At 40.4% G+C, this 20,618-nt stretch overlaps 1 protein-coding gene and 1 long non-coding RNA gene across 2 annotated transcripts; one reads left to right on the top strand and one right to left on the bottom strand.

Moving 5' to 3' along the window:
- Window positions 1-8,112: 8,112 nt before the first annotated feature.
- On the bottom strand, window positions 8,113-14,991 carry LOC138067516 (uncharacterized). The gene is made up of 3 exons (XR_011141635.1): window positions 14,752-14,991; window positions 14,407-14,561; window positions 8,113-9,664 (listed from the first exon to the last, which is right to left on the bottom strand). It is a non-coding gene; the product is annotated as an uncharacterized lncRNA (long non-coding RNA).
- On the top strand, window positions 9,662-19,187 carry LOC104153759 (alpha-1-antitrypsin-like). The gene is made up of 5 exons (XM_009689749.2): window positions 9,662-12,973; window positions 14,632-15,301; window positions 16,760-17,030; window positions 17,702-17,849; window positions 18,910-19,187. The coding sequence occupies exons 2-5, from the start codon at window positions 14,647-14,649 to the stop codon at window positions 19,099-19,101; spliced, it is 1,266 nt and encodes a 421-aa protein (XP_009688044.2). The 5' UTR covers window positions 9,662-12,973; window positions 14,632-14,646; the 3' UTR covers window positions 19,102-19,187.
- The last annotated feature ends 1,431 nt before the right edge of the window (window positions 19,188-20,618 follow it).

The raw sequence follows: 20,618 nt of genomic DNA, 5'->3' as shown, positions 1-20,618 counted from the left end.
CTAAAATAGACTTTTGTAAAGATCTGACCCTCTATCATTAGCATTATCTTCAGTATTAAATTATTACTGGGCTAAGAATTAACTGATGACTGTCAAGAAATTGTCAATAGTGAATCATCTTCAAATGGGAATAGGGTCCTTGGCTCCGTCTTCGTTTTCACAAAGATCAGAAAGTACCCCTTATTGAAATGTGAAGGAGAGAACAGGTCCTAACTAATGAGTATGGGAGTGTCACAGAGGAGAACAAAGATGGGTCAGCCTTGAGGCTGTCACAAAGCCAGCGCAATCATGATTTGCTCGGGACAGTACTTCCTCTTTCAACCTGCTGTTTCATTCCTTCCTCTTTTTGGCTTTTTGTTTGCTTGCTACTTTTTCTGGTCATGGTGAATTTCATGAACAAGGTGTCTCAGTACAGCAGGGCAAGGAGCTTCCTTCCAGCTGATTTCTCCTGCAGTGGGAAGCCAGGTAGCAGGGCGGTGACACCCAGCCATGTCCCGAGTGACCTTGTGGCTGGCCCCATGGGCCGCTGCAAACTGGCCAGGACCAAGGGACCCTTCCCAGCCCATTGCCGAGCTTGTGCTCAGGTGGCCTCCGAGCTGTACATCTGCAACCACAGAAGCACCTGCAAGGCTATAGCTGAAAACTGTCTTCCAGAAGGGCTGTTTTCGAGCAATAGCCATGGAAGACGAGCTGCCAGTCCAGCAGAAGCAGCACACACTGAACAGCTCTCTGAAGTAAGAGAAGGGATTTGCCTTGAGGTATAGCCTGTTGCTTCATGCAGCTGTTCTACCGAATAGGAATAAATGGGATCATTGAGCTGTCTTTGCATCCTTTGAGGCGTTTTCTGTCAACCATAGGACAGGAGATGGTGCAGAAGTGCCTAGGAACATTACATTGCCTGCTCTCCTCAACCTCCTTTAAGCTTGCCTCCATAGAGGTCATCATCTTCAATCTTTAGCCCTCTCTGTTGTTCTTTCCCAACTCCCTCTTCATAACTGCATCAGATTTTCTTCTCCTCTTTTTTTGTATTTCTGCTTTTTTGCCATTTCATAGGACTCTCTGTCCTTATTTTGCCCTTGCTTTGTAGGACCTCTCCCCACAGGAGATCTCTCTCTTTCTGCTCCTTCACTTGCATTGTCTCTCTCATCTCTTTAGGCTTCCCCCTCTCAGCACTCCTGGTCCTTACTACATCTGGAGCCTCTCCCTGTTATGAAGTTTATCCCATGAGTCACCTCTCCAATAGTCACCTCTCCAGTAGCTAGAGTCTTTTTATTCCTCCCTTCAGTTGCCCTTTTTCAACTTCTGCCTATTCCCCCTCCCCACATACATAACATACATCCCACCCTACACTTAATTCCTCAACAGATTAGGCTCATGTCCCAGGCAAGTTTTAGACTTTCTCTCCTCACCTCAATGGCTCATAGCAGGACTCTGGAGAGAGGATGAAGGGAGAGAGCAGCTCCACGTACCTCTCAGGCACAGATGTCTACTTTCCTTATTATGCTCTTATTACACAGCTGCAAGGGGCTATTATCAGCAAGACAAGGAAGCCAGCTCAAAGGACGTTATGTTTTTCTTGAGTTGGAGAGGTAGTAGTCTCTTAGCATCCTTTGCTTGAAGTATCAACACCCTGATGGCAAATGTTGAATCTTGACCCTAGGAAAGTGTGGAAAGCAGTGGCACTCTTCACTGACGGGCCTGTGTAAACTCCTTCCCAGCTCCTGGCCCTGTAACAGGGGCAGACAGTTAGGCTCTGTTGAAGGTTAATGAGAAGAGCACTGAGGCAGTAGCAGTCACTACTGAGGAATTCTTCTTTCTTTCTTTTCTTTCTGTCTTCAAATCTAACAGGCCTTTCCTGGTGTTGATCATTAATCAACACACTCACAACATCCTCTCCCTGAGGATGATAGTCAGTGCTTCAGGAGAATAACTGGTTGGTGCCGTTCATGTCACAGATACATCACTTGGTGGTGTCTGACTTCTCAAAATCAGGGAGCATGTATTTCGTTACATATTTAGAAAGTGCATTAATTGGCATACAACTAATAATTAATCTGCATTCCTAAATCAATACTGTTTAAATTGGGTAGCTCACAAAGAACCAAGTGATTTTTGATTGCTGAAAATGTGGCTTTTGTTGCCACCAGGTACATAGCTGCTATGGAGATGCCATGTCTGAGATCCACATAGCTGCATCCATCACCTGTTAATCATGCTAATGCTCAGGAAACCCTTATAAGTGATAAATTGTTCAAGGCAATGCATTCTGACAGACTTCACAGAGTACTGGTAACCCAAAATACCAAATACATCACCCTGGCATATGTCAGAGCAACCAGCTGTATGGTTTCCTTACATTGGGGCACCATCAGCCCAGAATGGAGGGGCCTGAATGTAGCAAGTTTCACTGTTGCAGTGGACCTGAAAAATGGTTTCTGAAGGCAACTAACTTTAATTGTACTACCGGCTGCTAAAAGACTGAAAAAGCCAGAACAAAACTCAAATTGTCTTTCAACAGTACAAATGAATGCCTTTCACACTAATGTTTCCAATTCTTTTTAATGTAAAGCCATAATGTTAGCTCAGTAATTCTGTTATATATCAGATCCCTGGCTTGTGCTCTGTCATTTGGCCAGGAGAAAAAATAGCTGCAGGGCAGGATGGAAGGTTTGTGGTTATTTGACTCCTGCAAAGGCTTGGCAAAGATTTGTGTTTCTCTTCTTCAAATATAACATGGTTTAGTCATTTTAATCTTACATACAGCGTGACATTTCTTTCCTATGAGGAAAATATATATGAAAATGACAGTATAGTATTATGATAACTATATATTGATGCACACAGCCAGGTCAAGCACTGGAAACGATTGCCTTTTCCTCCTTTCCTCTCTTGTTTGAAACTTTCCTCCTGTGCATGCTGAAGCTTACCTTGTCCCAGACTTTGGCTGCAACTTTCTTCCAGATAAAGATTCATGGGATGCTTTTCCTGAGGATCTATTTGCTTTCTGAGAACTGCTTTGAGATTATGGCCTCAGAAGTTGAAGTTACAGAGCTGTCAAACTGTCTCACTAACCCTTCCCACTTCACCTTTCCAGGGAAAGCAACATGCTTCAGCCTCCAGAAATCAAATGTAGCTGTAAACCATAAGTCTCAAACAATCTGAGTCAGAAACTATTTCAGCCTAGGAAAAAGGGCTGGCAAATAACTGGGTTTGCAGTGTCCATCGGAAAGAAACGGCTCCCATAAGCAAACCATGCTTTAACTAGGACTGTTGGGTTTGCATCACATTCTTTACATCTCTCATTCCTCAAAAGTAGCTGATGTTGACATTTCTTATGAGGTTTCTCTGGTTTAAATGGAACTATAAGTGTTTATTATAGATTAATTGAGAAATGGGTCTCAGACTTTTAGCACAATATTTGCAAAAGCACCTTAACTACTAGGTGCCTACAGTAAAATACTCAAAAGAAAAGGATGATAGCTTTCTCAGAAGTAGACTGCGTCCACGATAGTTCTTAACATCTCTATTTAATTGCCTTATGCTGTATGGAGGGAAGTAATAGAACAAAGCGCAGACAAGAGGATGACAGCTTGGCTCAACGGCTTCTTGATACCACTGTGAGTATGAGCTACCACTTGTGCTAGAGCCATTTTTACCTGTGTTAATTATGGTAAAGTTTCTTATTTCACTCATGCAGAAGTACGGCTTTGACAGTGCTGGTAAAGAAAATCACCTCTCCACAGAGGTGTTCTGTAGGAAGCAAGAAAAATAATTGCTTTTGTGGAGTGGTACGCAAATGGAAAAGTCTTTACAGTTTCTGTGAAGAAACATGCCATATGTTGAAGAGCACAGCTCTTCCCCAGAAAGAGGCAAAAGTCTATGGATTTACTTGCCTGATCCAGAGCAGTCTTAGGGAGCAGGTGGGAAGAGGAGAGGGTTACCAAGCTGGTTGAAATGTCTTTGGTGCACTTCGAGGGGCAGAGGCACAGGCTGAGGTCCCTCCTGACTCTGCCTTGAAATAGCATGTCTCCACAGGGACGCAGGAAAGTGAGAGCAATCTGGCAGCATGCCTAGGCTAATTAGCTCATCTGTCTGGGCAAGTCATCGCACAGTGTAGACTGTTAGTATTTCTGAGGCTTGATTGGAACTTAATTAGTAGATGTTAAAGCTTTTGGCATAAATAAGCCAGAAAAGGATGCCAAAGGAAGGAGAATCAAAGGAAATGATTGCATGGGGGAATATTTAACACCGTGAACTTTTCACCTCTATCAATTAGATGTCATTTAACCACAGGCTACCAGCTTAGACCAGTTAGCTCCAGTTTGATCTCAAAGTAGCCGAGCTGGCATATTCAGCCTGCCATAGTTGCACTAACACAGGCTCCTGCCTTGCGATGCACGGTGACAGGGGGAGTACCATGAGAAGATGCTCACACTGAGATTCGCACTTGCACTTGCAACCACACCGTTGCTTCTCCATTGCTGAGTCTCCAAAGGCTGAGTGGGGTTTGTCCTTCACAGGCTGGCTACGCAAGTTCCTTAAAGCTTTTAAACTTACAAACTTCAGGAATAAAGATTCTGACCCTTCAGTTAACTTCCTAAATTTATACTCCTGCATTATTTTTATGTGACACTTTCATTTATGTTATCTTTTGTCTCCGTACCTTACAGCACATGTAAGATTTTGACTTCAAGCTTTTGTCTATATTTTCTGTACATCTTTGAGTCTTTGGGGTAAACTTCCTCAACTTGTTTCTCCAAGACAAGCTTGTGCGTAGGAGTTGGCAGATGACATGATACAATCACTTCTTGTTCCTTCTTCCTTATTTTGAAAGTACATGGGGCTCTCCCTGCACCAAGCCATGTTGCAATTTTAGAGCACGGTAGCAAACCCATGTTCTCTTCTCATACATTAATTGTGACTACTCTAACTGCTAGCAATGCCACCTCAATATCTGTTCAAGAACCACCCTCTGCCAAGCTCTAGGAGTTGATGGCTACCTCTCTATTTTTGATTTTGTAGATCTGGTGCAGTGGAGTTAGATCCAGTGTTTAATTTAGACTCATTTGCATCCAACTCATTCAGTAAAGTTTTATGAATCATAAATGAAACTGAGAGCTATTCCAATCTGAGATGACTCACTTTTTGGCCAGTTTTTGGATAGTACAAAGTATGGAGGCTGCTTAAAGCAATAACTCACTTTCTACACGAAAAAGAAATGAGGAGAAAGAGGACGATGAAAAACACAGTTGGGGCAAATATATAGTTTTGATTCTTACTTCTCTTTCAGAAAAAAATCCTTTTTGTAGTTGTGTAGCGTTTCAAACTAAGACATCAGAGACATACATTATTTAATTCAACACAGCAAAATGAAAAGTATGAATCAGTTTAGAGGTGGTAAGGAGTGTCTGGTATGTCCATTTTTCTATTTTTTTTTTAACAGCAAAGACTTTGTTTGTCCAGTTTTGTTTTTTTTAACTGACATTGATCCCCAGCATGGTTCTTCCTATGATCCCCCAAGAATTCCAGCTCTGTTTTCTTTCCAAAACACTCCAGTTGGATGTGACATGTATGTTTTGGATGGAGGTGGAATTTGGGAGGGGGAAAATGATGAAAGGTCAAGAGAAGTTTAAGGGGAAAATAGCTTCTCTAAACACTTCAGTATTCATGGAGTTTGGCAACACTGAACTAACCACTGAGACTTAAGCCTTGTATCTCATTTCTGTGGGCAAAAACGAGGAATTATTTTTGGCGCTGTGTGGATTTAATGGGTGTTCCAGTCTTTCCTTAGAAACTACTTCAAAGGCATTAATTAAGCTCCCTTTCTCTCATTGTTTGCTTGCTGGGCTTTGAGCTCAGTCATAGATCTGAACTAGCATAAAATTAACCTCTATAACAAAATATTGATGGCACTCCATGGAGGGAAGGGTAATTTTCATTATGAATTCTTACCGAGATGGCAGTTTCATTCCTCTTTGACATTGTAAATGGCAGCCAAACCAACAAAAGTCCACTGTGTGATTATGTTTCACCCCCACATACTATCTGGTCACCAGTGATTAGTTCAGCTTAAGAGCTGTAAATCGTTTAAACACCTCCCTAGAAAGCAGTAAAGTAGTTGAAACCTGGCTCATCTCAAGGTAGCCCTCAGCAACATTGCATTAGACTTTTACAAACAGGTAATGGCAGAGACAAGTGCTGACAAGAACGTTTTCTTCTCTCCTCTGAGCCTCTCCATCATCTTTGCAATGCTTTTGCTAGGCCCAAAAGAGCCGAGCAGAGTCAGCTGCACAAAGGTCTTGCCTTCAGATTGACAGATCTAGGAGCAGGAGGTCCATGAAGATTTTCCTTCAATTACTACTTGAGATTGAAAAGTAAATATTGAAAAGCAGATTAATGCACAATTGAAATGTGAGAAATTCAGATTAGGAAAAAAATTCTACCATCAGGGCGATCAATTGCCTGGAAAGGCTGTGAAACCCCCGTCCTTAGAGGAATGTCCCTCAGCAACCTGATCGAGGTAGGCTTGTTTTGAGCAAAGAGTTGAGCTAGATGGCCTCTTGAGGTCATCTTCCAAGCTAAATTATGATACTATGATCCTACTGCACAGAGACAAAAACCCACGGATTTTGTGAACTGTATTTTCTTTAAAAGCAAGATATGTTATATAGAGGGGCATAGTTCCACAAATATCATGTCTTAGTGTCTGACTTTGATCCCCAAGTTTTAATCTTTCCCTGCCATATTGATTGATTTGAATGATCCTGCAGGAAACCACTGGAGAACAAAACTGTACAGATTTTGAGTAAGTTTTTTATTAATGAATGGATAAAAGTGTATTGTTGTGGGAGCACAGGAGTACTTTCTCTTTTTTCCCCTTCTACTTAAGTCCTTTCCAGCATTCCCAGTTGTCATTTTGATACTCTCCACTAGGTCTTTCCTGTCCTGTGGTCAGGTTTCCTCCCTTGTACTTGCTCCATGGAGTCATTCCATTAGGAACCTTCCTTCACACCACGACCATCTGATTCCTGTTCCTATGAAATTTGCCTCCTCTTTTTGCAGGATGTTCATAAAGCCTTGGTGAATTTTGGTGGGAAATGCAAAGAGGCTGCACTAGCCAGTACTGCTGAATATAGGTTTTGTTCTTGTTCTCTCACTATTCTGAAGTCGTCATTGACTGTGGCTGTAGATTAAACTGCCCATAGCATCTCGATAGCAATAAATTCATGTTATAGGACTTGTGCTTTGAGGTGTCTCTCTTCTCTTGATCATGATGATGCCCCAAAACTTCAAACCCTAAATGACATTCCCATGTAATTCATATAGAAATTTTGAGTTCCTGGAGAATCTGTTTCTTTCCATAGTAAGAAACCATCAACATGAGGATGAGGTTTCTGCTGCCGTCAGAGTCTTCACTGGATTTTCCTAACTGGTCTCTGGGACTATGGTGAATGTTTGTTGGTCCACATCAGAACCCCACTTGCAAGTGCCTTGCTAGGTCATACCCATCCCTTCCCTCCCTCTTCTGCAGCAGAATAGGACACCTCTCCCCTGCCGTTGCCCCGATGCAGTAGACACGTGCTCCCGCATGACACTGGCGCAGCAGGGGTAACTGCTCACAAGGGAAAAAATGGGAAACCCTGGCTCAGTGTTTGAAAATCTCTATACAAGGCGGTTTCCAGATCTTGCCCTTGTTCTGTTACCATACACACAAGAACAAACAAAAAAACAATCATTTCCAAAGTATAAATGAAGATACTATAAATTTAAGCCTGTGGCTATCTCTGTGCCTTGGTAAGTCTTGCTCTGTGCTGTACATAGGGCTTTTGTACTCTGACACAGTGATTTATGTTAGTGATATTATGGGCTTGGCCATATTGTTTGTGGTTTCTTGGATGATACGAACTTTAGCATATACAAATAGTGAGAATATGAGTTTGGTATAGGCATTGCCAATGCAAGGCTTGAAAATAGCCTCTATTAAAACTCAAAGAACATGCTATTCTCATTAACTGACTCCTGTTCCTTAAATTTGGGGGGTGGGGGAATTATATGAGAAAACAACTTGAAAATGAAGATTCTACCACATAATCCTTGAAAAACAAGGAAAGCTTGCAAGGAGAGATCTTTATTTCAAATGCATACACACATGACATTAACCAGCTGTGCTAACAGATACAGTGCCAGGAGCAAACTGTCAGATTAGATTGGGCTAATAAAACATTATTACTTTGTTAGGCATGGCTCATTGAGCAGCCACTGCGGTTGTTGTAAAAAAGTCTCTTTTCAGTAAATTATTACCACTCAAAGAACAAGTTAAAGAAGAGATATTTAGGGTCAGTAAGACTTTTTGGTAGATAGAACTTTCCACTAGCATAACAGTAGTTTTCAAAGCTAGATTCTTAAAATTACACTCCTTTAAACCACAGCAAGGTACCTGGATAAAAAAATGACTTAACCAGTAAAATATCAAGCAATTTAATTTCTTTCAGGTATCTACCATGTGTAAGCATGGAGAAAAGATTCTTAGGACATTTTTGTTTTGATACATAAAAATGAATTTAGAAAGCCTATTTCCAGCCATTCCAGTGTAAGAAGTTTGCTTTCCACATGATACAGAAAGCTATAGAAAATAAATACGTTCCACAATTATTCTCCAATCAATGGATACCATACATGCACAGAAATCTTTTAAGAGGTTAATGAATGCAATAAATGGCATCATATCCTTTCTTTACTGAGGTTTGAGAGTTGAAATATTACCTTTAAAGCTTTGCAATATCAAAATAGTAACACAACCATTTTCCTAATTATAACTGAACTGTATTTCTCCCTCACTCAGCATTTATCTAGTTTGGAGTGCTTTTTAGATATGTAACTATTAGGAGAAAAGTAAAGAAAATCTTGAATATATCTTAAAACTATGAATTGTGAAATTCTGTACCCTAAAGGCATGATTTTAAGGGCAGTCAGAAGCTGAACTCCTGCTGTTTCATGTCTGATTGACCTATGAATCTCAGTTGTATCTAGATTCAGTGAGAATCGCAGACCTAATTTGGATATGGTTGATCTACTCAGGCATTCATAAAGCAAATTTGCATGTCTGTGTTTATAGATGCAGTTTATACATAATCCATTCATAACTTTTTATCATTATGCACATCAGAGGGCTGTCACTGAAGTGAGGATTTATTCTGCATTGCTATGTGTTCTCATCAACCTAAGAGTCATTGTGAGGGGAGAAGGATCCAGCATAGCATGGACCATCGATCAAATCCTTGCGGAAAATCAGAAGAACAGATGTGCAGGTTCCTTTCCCTCCCTCTTCGAACATTTGAGGAGCTATCACTAGAATGAGGCTCTGCATCCCTTTACTTTGTAAGTGGGATTTAGCAGCCTGTTTCTAAAGCCGTACACAGAATACACTGGCCGGCATATATATCTCCTCACTAAACCAAAGCATGTGCACGTAGAAAACAGAGCTGGGCTCGGTCCTAACTTGAAGGTAGGAGTTGACATGCAATCAAACACAGTGGTCCAGCTTTTCAGATAACCGCTCTTCAAAAGTGGCTTGTAGCTGATGTCCAGAGACCAGCTAAACAGGTTAAACACACAACACCAGGAAACTTTACTTTTCCCCAGAGACTTGTAGCTCAAAGGCTGTCTGAAACAAATAAATTATTTATATTCATAAATTCTTGGTCAATTTTTCTTTCATGACCTTATCTAGTTGCTAACAGAAGCCATGTCAGCCTTTACTCTTTGCGATGCCCCCTGGAAAGGAGTTCCACCACTTCACATTTGTGTGAAATTCTGGGTTTTTTTTTTTTTTTTGAAAGTGACACCTGCCATTAGGTGCTTCCCAGAGTTATTCTGGAAAATGATGCTCTGTCTTTTCCTATTCATTTTTGCTGGTCATAATTTTAAAGACATTAACATACACCTCCTCCATCACCTTTTTGCAAGGCTAGAGTTATAATCTATTCAGTAGTTCCTCATACTGAAATAACTTCATTTTTCAGCTTTCTTGTTGTCCTTCTGTGTAACTGTTCCAGCTCTGCTATACCCTTTCTGAAATGCGGGAGTAAAAGTTGCACACAGAATTCAAGCTTTAACCACACTGTGTAGTTGTACAGTGGCATAATGACGCTTTTTTATTCTCTATTTCTTCACAAATCATAAATTCCTAGCATTAAATTTGCTTTTTTAACCACTGATGAATACAATATTACCTTTCCAATAGAATTGTTTGAACATCAAGATGTCTTTCCTGACATCGCTCAGTAGGAAGACCAGAGCAAATTACTGTCTATGTAAAATTAGTATTGTTTTTCCCCATGAGTCTCATTTTACATTTGTCTACAACTTACCTTTTAGTGTCCTGTCACTCAGTACTATGAAATCTTCTGCAACTGTTAACATCTGGCTCCTGCCTTTGCTGCTTCAGATAACTTCATATCATAAGTAAAATTTGTCACTGTTTTCCACATTAGTTATGAATATATTGAAAAACACAGACCCCACACCAGTCTCTCTGGGATTCCACTAGTCATCTCCCTTCACTGTGCAAACTGAGAATTTATACTATTTTTTTCTTTCCCATCTTCTAATCAGCTATTTAGGTATATAAGAACATTCGATTTTATTCCATGGAACTGTAATTTAATTAAAAGACCTTGGTGAGGGCTTTGTCAGATGTGTCCTGAAAGTCAGCTACGTCAACTGGATAAACACTGTCAGGTCACCCAGTGACTCATTAAAAAAAAAAAAAAAAAAAGGAAAGGAAAGGAAAAAACCTCCAATAGATTTACAAAACAGGACTTACTCTTACAAAATTGCGTTAACTCTTCCCTAATATATCCAGGTATTCCCTAATTCTATTCTTTGGAACATCGTCTATCAATTAGCTCAATACTGAGCTGAGATTTACTGATCTGTCATTTCCTAGACACATACCAAAATCCTTTGTGGAGATGGAAGGTTCTCATCAATGTATCTTACAGATTTTTATGCTCCATCAACTCACTCTCATCCAAATTTCAGTTTCTCATTATTTCAGGTAAGATTTAGTTCCAGTTAAACCTCTCACTGACGTTGCCTTGCTTGCTGGTTGAATTCCATGTTGTTATAAATTATTATTGTGTCTAAACTACAAATAAGGTACTGCTGTAGAGCAATAAAATGAGAATATGATCATTCTTATCCTCCATTTTTGATATTTTTCATCTCCTGCTGAAGTGCAACTTGAGAAATGCATATTACTTCCAACACCAGCTGGGTTAGTAATCAGGCTTTTTGTGTCTCACGAAAAATATACTATCCTTGGGAAATAAGGGATGTAGCTATCTGAGGGAATAAGCTGTAAATATTGTTTTCACAAATACAGCAAGTAATGAACGCGTGTCAAGCATGACTTGTACGCAAAAGAAGCGTGAATCAACATATTACAGATGACAGGGTGGAAGACCATAATGTAGCAAGCTGTGATGCTGAGAAGACTTACACTTCATAAAGATAACCAGCTGAATATGATCTGACTAAAGGGGTCAGCATTACCACTAACTGTGTAAACAAAACTAAACCTAGTATTAAGGTATCACCTCCCTTTATGTCAACAAGGAGATGACCATTGACCTTCAAGTGAGAAAGGATACTTAAACTAGCATGCCTAGGAATCAAGCAAATTGTATTTTTCCTTATAAAGCACAGAGACAAGGAGAGAACTGAGAAATTTAGAGATTTTAATGAACTTGGCAGAGAAAAAGCTATCTCATACCTGAAAGCCCTTCAGCCAATAGGGAAGAAAGTTAAATTCTTAACACACTGCAATAGCTGGAATTAGAAGCTAGAGATATTCCCATGTAGTATAAGACTGAATTTCAGTGCAGATTTACTAAACACAGTAAGTGACACCTCAAGGTTCTGCCTCACTTGAAGTATTATTTCGAGATTGGCCATCTTTCTAGAAGGTTAATTTAATTTCAGCACATTTTGGGGCCTGTTATAGGAACTACTGAATGGAATTCTAAAGTGCTTTCTAACAAATGTGTTGATCTCTCTGATGATGCAGACTTGGTCCAGGGTACAGAAGCAAAAGAGAATACTGCACTATAATGTCCTCACCATCGTTGCATGGAACTGGTTGTTATTCTTTCTTGTTAGTTATGCTTTGCTGTGTTTGACAGAAATCCGATGTAAAAGAAACAATGAGCCTAATTCCATTAGAATATTTCTTATATCTTAACTGAGTCAAACGCTGGACACATGTGACAGGATAGGAAAACCAGGACAATGCTTTTCAAGGGAGAGTCCCATTAGCACTGCCAATAGTTTTAGTGACTTTTGCCCCCACCCCTCCTCTGGGATTTCTGTATCTGTTGCAAAGGGGAGGACTGGGCTTGCGATCTCGGTGTAAGGCTGGGTGTTGTGGGATTACCGAAGTTTAGCTGGTATACGTTGGATCAGATGCGTGAAGAAGTCCCTTTGAAGCGGAGTCTGGCAGGCTGGGCAGCCTGGCTGGTGATGGATTGTGCTCCCACTGGCTCCCTCATCCAGGCTGCCTGCCTGGCCTTGCTGCCGGAGACTAGCGCCAGGCTAAGTTGTGCGTCTTTGGCTGAATGTTAATCTCTGTGCTCAGGAAGCGCATAGGGCAAAGTAACTGGTGTTGGCACCGATAGCTCATTTCCAATAAATATTTGTTTAATAAGGGTTGCATACCATTAGGGACACAACACTTCACAGACCTGGCTACTGACCAGCTCAGCTCCACGGTCTTTGCTCTTGGTTTGGGGTGGACAGTTGAGGACACATGAATCTGAGCCTGGGAAAATTCGCCTCATCAGCATTCAACTGTGTCCTTCTAGATAATCTGTATTTGAAGTCATGTAATGTTTAACAGAGGAAGATAGCAGTATAAGCAAAGAAGAGAGAAACAGCACAACTCATACGAGAGCAGGACCCTTCTGAATGTAATGTAAGTACCCAGTTACCTTTACCTTAAAGATTTTGGTGTAGCTGTATGGCAATTAGCTGGTGAGCCATGAAGCACATCTGCTTTGAACGGTGAGACCTGGTCTCTATGCACTCAAGAACATAATTTCAAGAAATATTGAATAGCAAATTGTGGAGATACGTTATAGCAGCCCTGCAGAGTATAACCTTGCTCAGAACATTTATCCTAAATAACTCTTTCATATCAAAAGAACCCTGCTTCATTAAAAGGGGGAAAATATTCTGTCTTCTCAACCACCAGTCCTGTCATCTTTACTGAGATTCCCTAGAGCTGTACTGCGCATTACAACCACATTACCCAGACTTTTGTGTGAATGGGGTACTTTACTTTTTCCAGCACAGTTCTGACAGGATTCACAAAGCTGATTTATGCTGTAACAACCTCCCCATAAGTCCTGATCTACTGGCATTTCACAGAGCAAAGCTCCCCTCACAGAGAAGAACTAGCTAGCTCCTTTTTCACCAACATCTTAGTGGTTAGTGTGCTGACACAGCGGGAAAAATTCCAATTAAAATGTCATAATCTTCTCCTGAGCCATATCTGAGTGCTTACCCATCCACTGTAGGGTTTGAGTAGATAACTCATTTGATCTTCTTCCCTAAAGCTGTTGCACTTTAAATTGCCTACCTTGGGAGTACTGTTTTGAATTGCATTTCCAGTCACTAGTAAGATTTTTAATTGGCATAGCTGTTATCTGTCTTCTGACAAGTTCAACATCCTAGATACTACCAATTATTCCTATGAATTCTTAGCCTAATGGGTAAAAAAAGGAAAGTAATAAACAAAGAATACCCACAATTATCAGAAATGGCCAAGATGCCATAATTCAGGCTCTTTGCTGGGCGCTGCTCTAGCCATGGGGCTATCTCCCTTGTGAAATTACTTTCCTGCTAATACAAAATTTGGAGAAACACGAGGGGCTGAGACCACATCAATAACCTTACTCTCCTATGACTAGGAAGGGGGTGGGCACAAATAGAGAGGGATCCATTTGGAACGTATTCATCAGTTGAGGCAGTTGTTTAAAAGAAAGTAACATATCCTTATCTAATCAGAACAGGTATTGAAGGGAAGTGCTGCTAGCTTCCTTGTGATTACTCATTTTTTACGTTAAAAATGAGTCAAGAATGAGAGAAGAACACTACGTTTGAGCACTGCAGTAACATATTAAGTGTTTTCCATTTACATAGCTATGTTAGCTGACACGAGCCTCATTTAATCACTAATAGCATATTAACTGTCAGATTTCTTAGAGGTAAACATAAGAGAATTAAGAATTGCCGCTGATGTGCTGTCTCACCATAAAAGGGACTTACACTGAAATCAAAACCAGTCTGTCTCATTTGTTCTTTTCCTCTAACTCCTAACACGTCCTATTTTTCTTTAATACTCACCTGCTTCTCTCTCTGGGACTTCTGTAGCTGGAAGAAGGCAGAAGTAAAATGGATAGGAATTATACACAAACTCAGAAGCAGGAGGATTTCAAAACACTTTCCGTAGTAAGGAAGCTGGTCAAGATAGAACAATGATTACCAAATAACTGTTGAATCTAAAAATGGATAGAAATAAAAGATGAAATGTTGACATGACTATGACTGTTTCCTTCCTTGTTCACACAGTAACTGCAAAAGGAGATGAAAGCCTCCCTTCCCCTGTGTTTGCTGGTGGCTGCACTTCACCCCACCATCTGCAGCCTGCCCCAGCCCAGGCACCACAACGGAGAGCACAAGGTGACTTACCCCCAGGAGCAGCGTCCCCACGGGGAAGATCCTGGTGGGTCCTACCACAGGATAGTCCCCAGCAACGCTGACTTTGCCTTCAGGTTTTACAGGCAAGCAACCACAGAGGCTCCCAGCAGGAATGTTTTCTTCTCTCCAGTCAGCATCTCTGTTGGCTTTGCCCTGCTGGCCCTGGGCTCCAGATCTGCTACCCAGACTCAGGTGCTGGAAGGGCTCGCCTTTAACCTCACCGAGATCCGGGAGGAGGAGATACACAACGGCTTTCGTCATCTCCTTCTCGCACTGAACCGCCCTGACAGCCAGACGCAGCTGAGTATGGGGAGCGCCCTGTTCATGGACAAACACCTCAAGCCACTGAAAAAGTTTCTGAAGGACAGCAAAAAGCTGTATAAAGCAAAAGTTATTTCTAGTAACTTTCAGAATTCCACTGAAGCTGAAAGTGAGATCAATGATTATATAAAGAACAAAACCCACGGGAAGGTAAACCAAACAGTTGAAGACCTTGATCCAGATATTTTAATGGTTCTTGTTAACTATATTTACTTCAAAGGTAAGTTGAGTTATATAGATGCTATCTACTGCTGTGTCTTGGCCTAAAACAAAAATACTCCTAATTATGTTTGAATTATTTTTAAAAGAAATGCCAGTAGATTACACTATTATGATGAGAAACATTGAAAGTTCTCATGCTCGGAGGTCTTCCACATTTACATTTTTCTAGCATATGTTTAGGCTCTTAGGCCTAAGAGTTTGTTTATTTGCAATCGCTAAGCTTTGTGGAGTTGCCAGAGCACAACAGACTTGTGTATTTGTAAATTTTCATATCAGGGTTTTTCTATTTATTCTTTCCAAAATTATTCTGCAGTAGTTTTATATGCTGTATGAAGTTGAAAAACATATTCCAAATGTACACCTTATTCTACTCACGTGCCTGTAACATGGCATGTAAATGGATGTAAATGGAATTAATCCTTTAACAGAGTTCAGTGAAGGGCTACAAAGATGATGAGGGGACTGGAGCATCTCTCCTCTGAAGAAAGGCTGCGAGAGCTGGGCCTGTTCAGCCTGGAGAAGAGAAGACTGAGGGAGAATCTGATCAATTTGTACAAGTATCTGAAGGGGGGGTGTCAAGAGGATGGGGCCAGACTCTTCTCCATGGTGCCCAGTGACAGGACAAGAGGCAGCTGAAACGCAGGAAGTTCCATCTAAATATGAGGAAAAACTTCTTCACTGTGAGGGTGATTGAGCGCTTGAACAGGTTGCCCAGAAAGGTTGTGGAGTCTCCTTCCCTGGAAGTATTCAAAACCTGCCTATATGTGATCCTGGGCAACATGTTCTAGATGACCCTTTCTGAGCAGGGAGGTTGGACTAGATGGTCTCCAGAGGTCCCTTCCAACCTCAACCATTCTGTGATTCAGTGAACAATCTGATTTAATACAAATAAAATATCAGAACATATTTTTGAATAAACATCAAGAGAAATCCATTTTGAAGATGAAAGCCTCATTCCATTTGCCATAATGGAGTTATAATCAGGCCAAAAAGTTTTGGTTGTTCTTGCATAGAAGCTTTTCTTTAGTACTATAAGATGAATAACAAGAAAAAACATTAAAGGAACTTCACATGTTACCTATTAAAAAGCAGTCATCTACTGGGGAACCTGCTTTACAAGAAATGCTCTCAAACCAGAAAGTAACTACCTGGTTCATGGTCAGCTTTTCTTTTCTTCAAATAAAATGTAAGATAATATAATGAAGTTATTCATTTAATTGTGAAGGCATTGTACAAATCCATGCCAAGTTTACTCTGCAATATTTGGTTATTACTGAAAACATTACAATGAAGATGACAGGGACCAAGGTCTTTAACAAATTTTGAGTAACTTTGATCTTCAAGTATGAGTGTAAGTCCTCAGATATGTATTTTTTTGATGTAAATTAGTCTGGACTATGCTAATATATCTTATTTGAAATAAGCATTCAATTGCATTCTCTCTTTTGGTTTTAAGCCTACTGGGAAAATCCTTTCAATATTAAGGGGACTCATAAGGATTATTTCTATGTGAATGAGAAGACTTCGGTCGAAGTGGAGATGATGAGTCGAGATGGGTTTTATAAAAGCTACTCCGACAGAAAGCTTTCTTGTGAGGTGGTGCAGATTCCTTACAAGGGAGATGTGGCGGCATTATTTATCCTGCCCAACAAAGGAAAAATGAAACGATTGGAGGATGCCCTTACGAAAGACACTGTGTCTAAATGGGAAAAATCACTTGAAAGACGGTAAATATCGAATTCTGATCTGATGCTTCCCAGTAGGTTATAATCCAGAGTCTAAATAATAATATGATCAGACTTTACAATTCTTCTGTTTTTACAGCTTTTGCCGTTGACTGGAGATGTTAAGTGTTGAGATGAGTATGAAAGGGTAGACCAAATGATTTCATGCTATTTACTTTCAGCAAGAACTGGAATCAGTATTGCCTTGTGATGAGGGAAGAGACCTGTGAGTTTGCAAACTCAGCTTCTTTTCCCATGAAGTATATAGCTGATCTTAAGTAAGTGTCTCTAGTTCCTGTCTCAGGTACAGTGTGTTAGGTGTGGTAATACTGCTGCATAGCAACCAGATCCCTTAGTGGGAAAGGAGTGTGAAATCCAAAAGAAAAATATTTCGAGCTAGAAAGTGAACTCAAATATATCCCAAACCTGATGGCACAACATCTTGCTGCCAGTAGAGTGACTGTTGCGGTATTGTATAACAAAGCTCAACCAATGTCTTTCTTCTCTTCCTTACTCCAAATCGCTGTCTTCACCCCTCCTTTTTGTTGCCATCTCTTCCAGATTTGAAGATAAGGTTTTTTTTTGACAGAAGAATGACCAGCCAGCTGGGAGACTTTAGTCCAAGATGCTATTTAATTACAGTAACTACCATCATTTTCTTTTGAATTTAACAGGAGGATAGAAGTGTATATTCCAAAACTATCTCTTTATGGCACCTATGACTTAAAGAAGATGTTCAGGAATCTGGGTGTAACTGATGTGTTTTCTGACCATGCTGATTTGTCTGGAATCATAGGAGAGTCTGATCTAAAGGTTTCAAAAGTAAGTTTGTCAGCAGAAATGATGTTCTATGAATTTCTCATAGCCTTGCCTAGGCTGTGCTGGGACATTTTTCTTATTTTTCAGGCTGTTTGGTAGTCAGTGAACAAAACCATTCAGCTAATAAAGCAGTAACCTTAAATTCTCTCAGACATGTCCAAGATCTGGGGCTAAGAGAAGTATAAAAGCAGTTTCATCCTACTATCTTCCTTCTAACAGGCTGAGACGTGGCACAGGTTCAGAGGGGTATAGCATTTATCCCAGGAACTAAACACAGCCCAGTTTCTCCACATGAAGAGAGTCTCCATGGATATCTGTGTTAGGGATGCTTTGCATCAGAGTATTTAGCAGAGAAAGTGATTCTTTTTATAACATGTATATTCTATAATTTTAATGGATTTTAAAACTTCTGCTGTCATTGAAGACAAGCGCCAATCACGTAAAATGGACCAGATTGGGGAAAGCATCCTATTTCCTGGAAATAAGATACAATGTTGAGATAAACATTAGCATTCTTATAGCTATTGTGAAAGGACCAATTACCGTATTTTAACAATCTGGGGCTAGTAAAATAAAATGATTAAATAGAAATACTCTCCAATAATTTTAAAAACTATAGTGTGGAGATTAAATTTGTGATTCATGTGCTATTAGGAACGAGTAGTCCTGGATTCCAGCTTCCTTATTCTCTGAAATCATCATTTCTTCTGAGTTTCCTTGAATGTTCTATTTTCCAATTCATAGCATAAGATGTGCAGTCACTGTAGCCTGTTAGATACACCCATGGTGAGAAATACTGAATGGGAATGCAGTCACGAGGTTCACAGTCACTGGGGTCTCTTAGCTACGCTGGCAGTAAGCAGTGATGAATGGGAAAACACTTGCTTATAGAGACCACATTGCTAACAAATCCATCATCATGGGCTCTAGTGGCTTTCTTCCTGGTCCCTGGTCTATCAGCAATTTTTGTGAAAGGCAATAGGTGAACGAATTAAGTGCTAATTTTAGTTTCTCCTCCCCAGTCTTCTCCACATACATTAATACTTGCTGTATTTTATTGTAGGCTGCTCACAAGGCCCTGCTGAATATCCATGAAAATGGCACAGAGGCGGCAGGAAGCACTTACGCAGAATTCATTCCTCATTCTGTTCCTCCTGTTGTTAAATTTAATCGTCCATTTTTGCTGTTGGTTGTTGATCAATATACTCAGAGCATCCTGTTCATGGGAAAAATTATAAATCCTACTGAAAAATGAGCTGTCAGTGGCTAGTTGTGTTGAATTGAATTGCATTCTTCATGTGATTGTATTTCTATGTGATTAAAATTGTATCAAAGCTGTTACTAACAGTTTTCTAGCTCTGAAAAAAAGATGTATGTGGTCATTCTTGAAAACACTGTTTTTCCCCTTTCCTCCCCTAGAAAGTAACCCTTGAACTATGCCTATGAGTGAATTATGGATGGGCTTAGAAATCAGGTTTTCAATGATCAGTGTATGCTATCTTTGAAAAACAAGGTTAATATCCATATGAAGAAAGCATGTTAAAACATTTCAAGTAAATATATACATACATATTGAACAAACAGGCTACTCCTGAGTTATGAGTAGGAAACAAAGAAATTGCTCCTGCAACTGTGAGGTCTTATCAGGTGCTGTCCAGCAGAGGGCTGATACATTACAGCTCAAAATACAAACGCAGTCCACCCAGTCCAGTCCTTCTCTTCTACCTGGACCTCTCTTCTGGTAAAGGAGAAAGGTCATATTGTATTTCCATGAGAAAATGATTGTCCCCACTCTCTGAGGATGTCTGCACCAATTTGACCTCACTATTCTGTTGCAGTCTCATGGATCCAGGGGACTACCAAAATATAGACCCGAAACTAGGCACCTACAAGAATCTGAAGCACCAAGGAAAGCAGATGTCTGCTAACAGATATGTAGTCACTCTGGGTGTGGTGTCAGCCTGATTTTCTCTCTTTTTGTGGGTTCCACCTAATTATTTAATTCTGACCCAGTGATTACACCAGTCAATGTAAAGACCCTACAATTTCATCAGGGTCACATTTCCCCCTAAAGCAGGGCGGGAGGTTATAACATGCAGGACATGCTTGTACTGGAGAGATTCACTGTAGGAGTATTATTGACTAGGCAAAAAACTATCCCTTCTCAAGGTCTTGTGAGCATGTCATTCATTTTCTTTAAAGATACAGGGATGGGTGACCAGGAATTTAATAGTTAGGATCAGGAATTTGAGTTTATGGAATCATGAGGGTCATAATAGAGGGCTTACTAACCGAGGACAAGCTACTCTGTAGAGCCTGACCTGTCTAAGGTAATTGTCACCCTCTCACACCAATCTCTGCAGTTAGAGCATTTGCCTTGGATATAGGAAGCTCATGTTCATATCCCTCCTTTGCCAGTAGGCAGACAATCCCATACTTACAGTATCCTAAACTCCAGGTAGATCAGACTGGCAACTGTGAAAGGAGAGCTGCTATTGTATTTTAACCCTAAAGAGCTTGGACCTTGAGTTCTGGTAATGATACTTTCCTGAAAGATGAAAGCCCAGGTTTGCCTTTACCCAGATGGAGAACGGTTTGCATGTGGGTTTGGAAAAGCCTAATGAATGCTCTGCAAACTATGCTGTTGACTGAAGTGGCGGCTGAAGCAATGTTATTGAGCTCCTAGGAAAAGGGGGAGGCATAGCTACAGGTCACAAGTTCAGGGAATCACTCTCCTTTCAGACAAGCTTTAGGCGCTTCCTTTGAAAGACA

The sequence above is a fragment of the Struthio camelus genome, chromosome 5 (assembly GCF_040807025.1).
Source record: "Struthio camelus isolate bStrCam1 chromosome 5, bStrCam1.hap1, whole genome shotgun sequence".
In the NCBI taxonomy this organism is placed as follows: Eukaryota; Metazoa; Chordata; class Aves; order Struthioniformes; family Struthionidae; genus Struthio; species Struthio camelus.
Note: the sequence above shows the minus strand (reverse complement) of the source record. Positions and strands in the feature narration are given on the sequence as shown.

Bases quoted from the DNA above. Each gene is read 5' to 3' on its own strand.
- LOC104153759 (XM_009689749.2), top strand. From the start codon at position 14,647: ATGAAAGCCTCCCTTCCCCTGTGTTTGCTGGTGGCTGCACTTCACCCC. The intron at 15,302-16,759 runs GTAAGTTGAGTT...TTTGGTTTTAAG, and splicing joins TAACTATATTTACTTCAAAG to CCTACTGGGAAAATCCTTTC. The intron at 17,850-18,909 runs GTAAGTTTGTCA...ATTTTATTGTAG, and splicing joins CTGATCTAAAGGTTTCAAAA to GCTGCTCACAAGGCCCTGCT.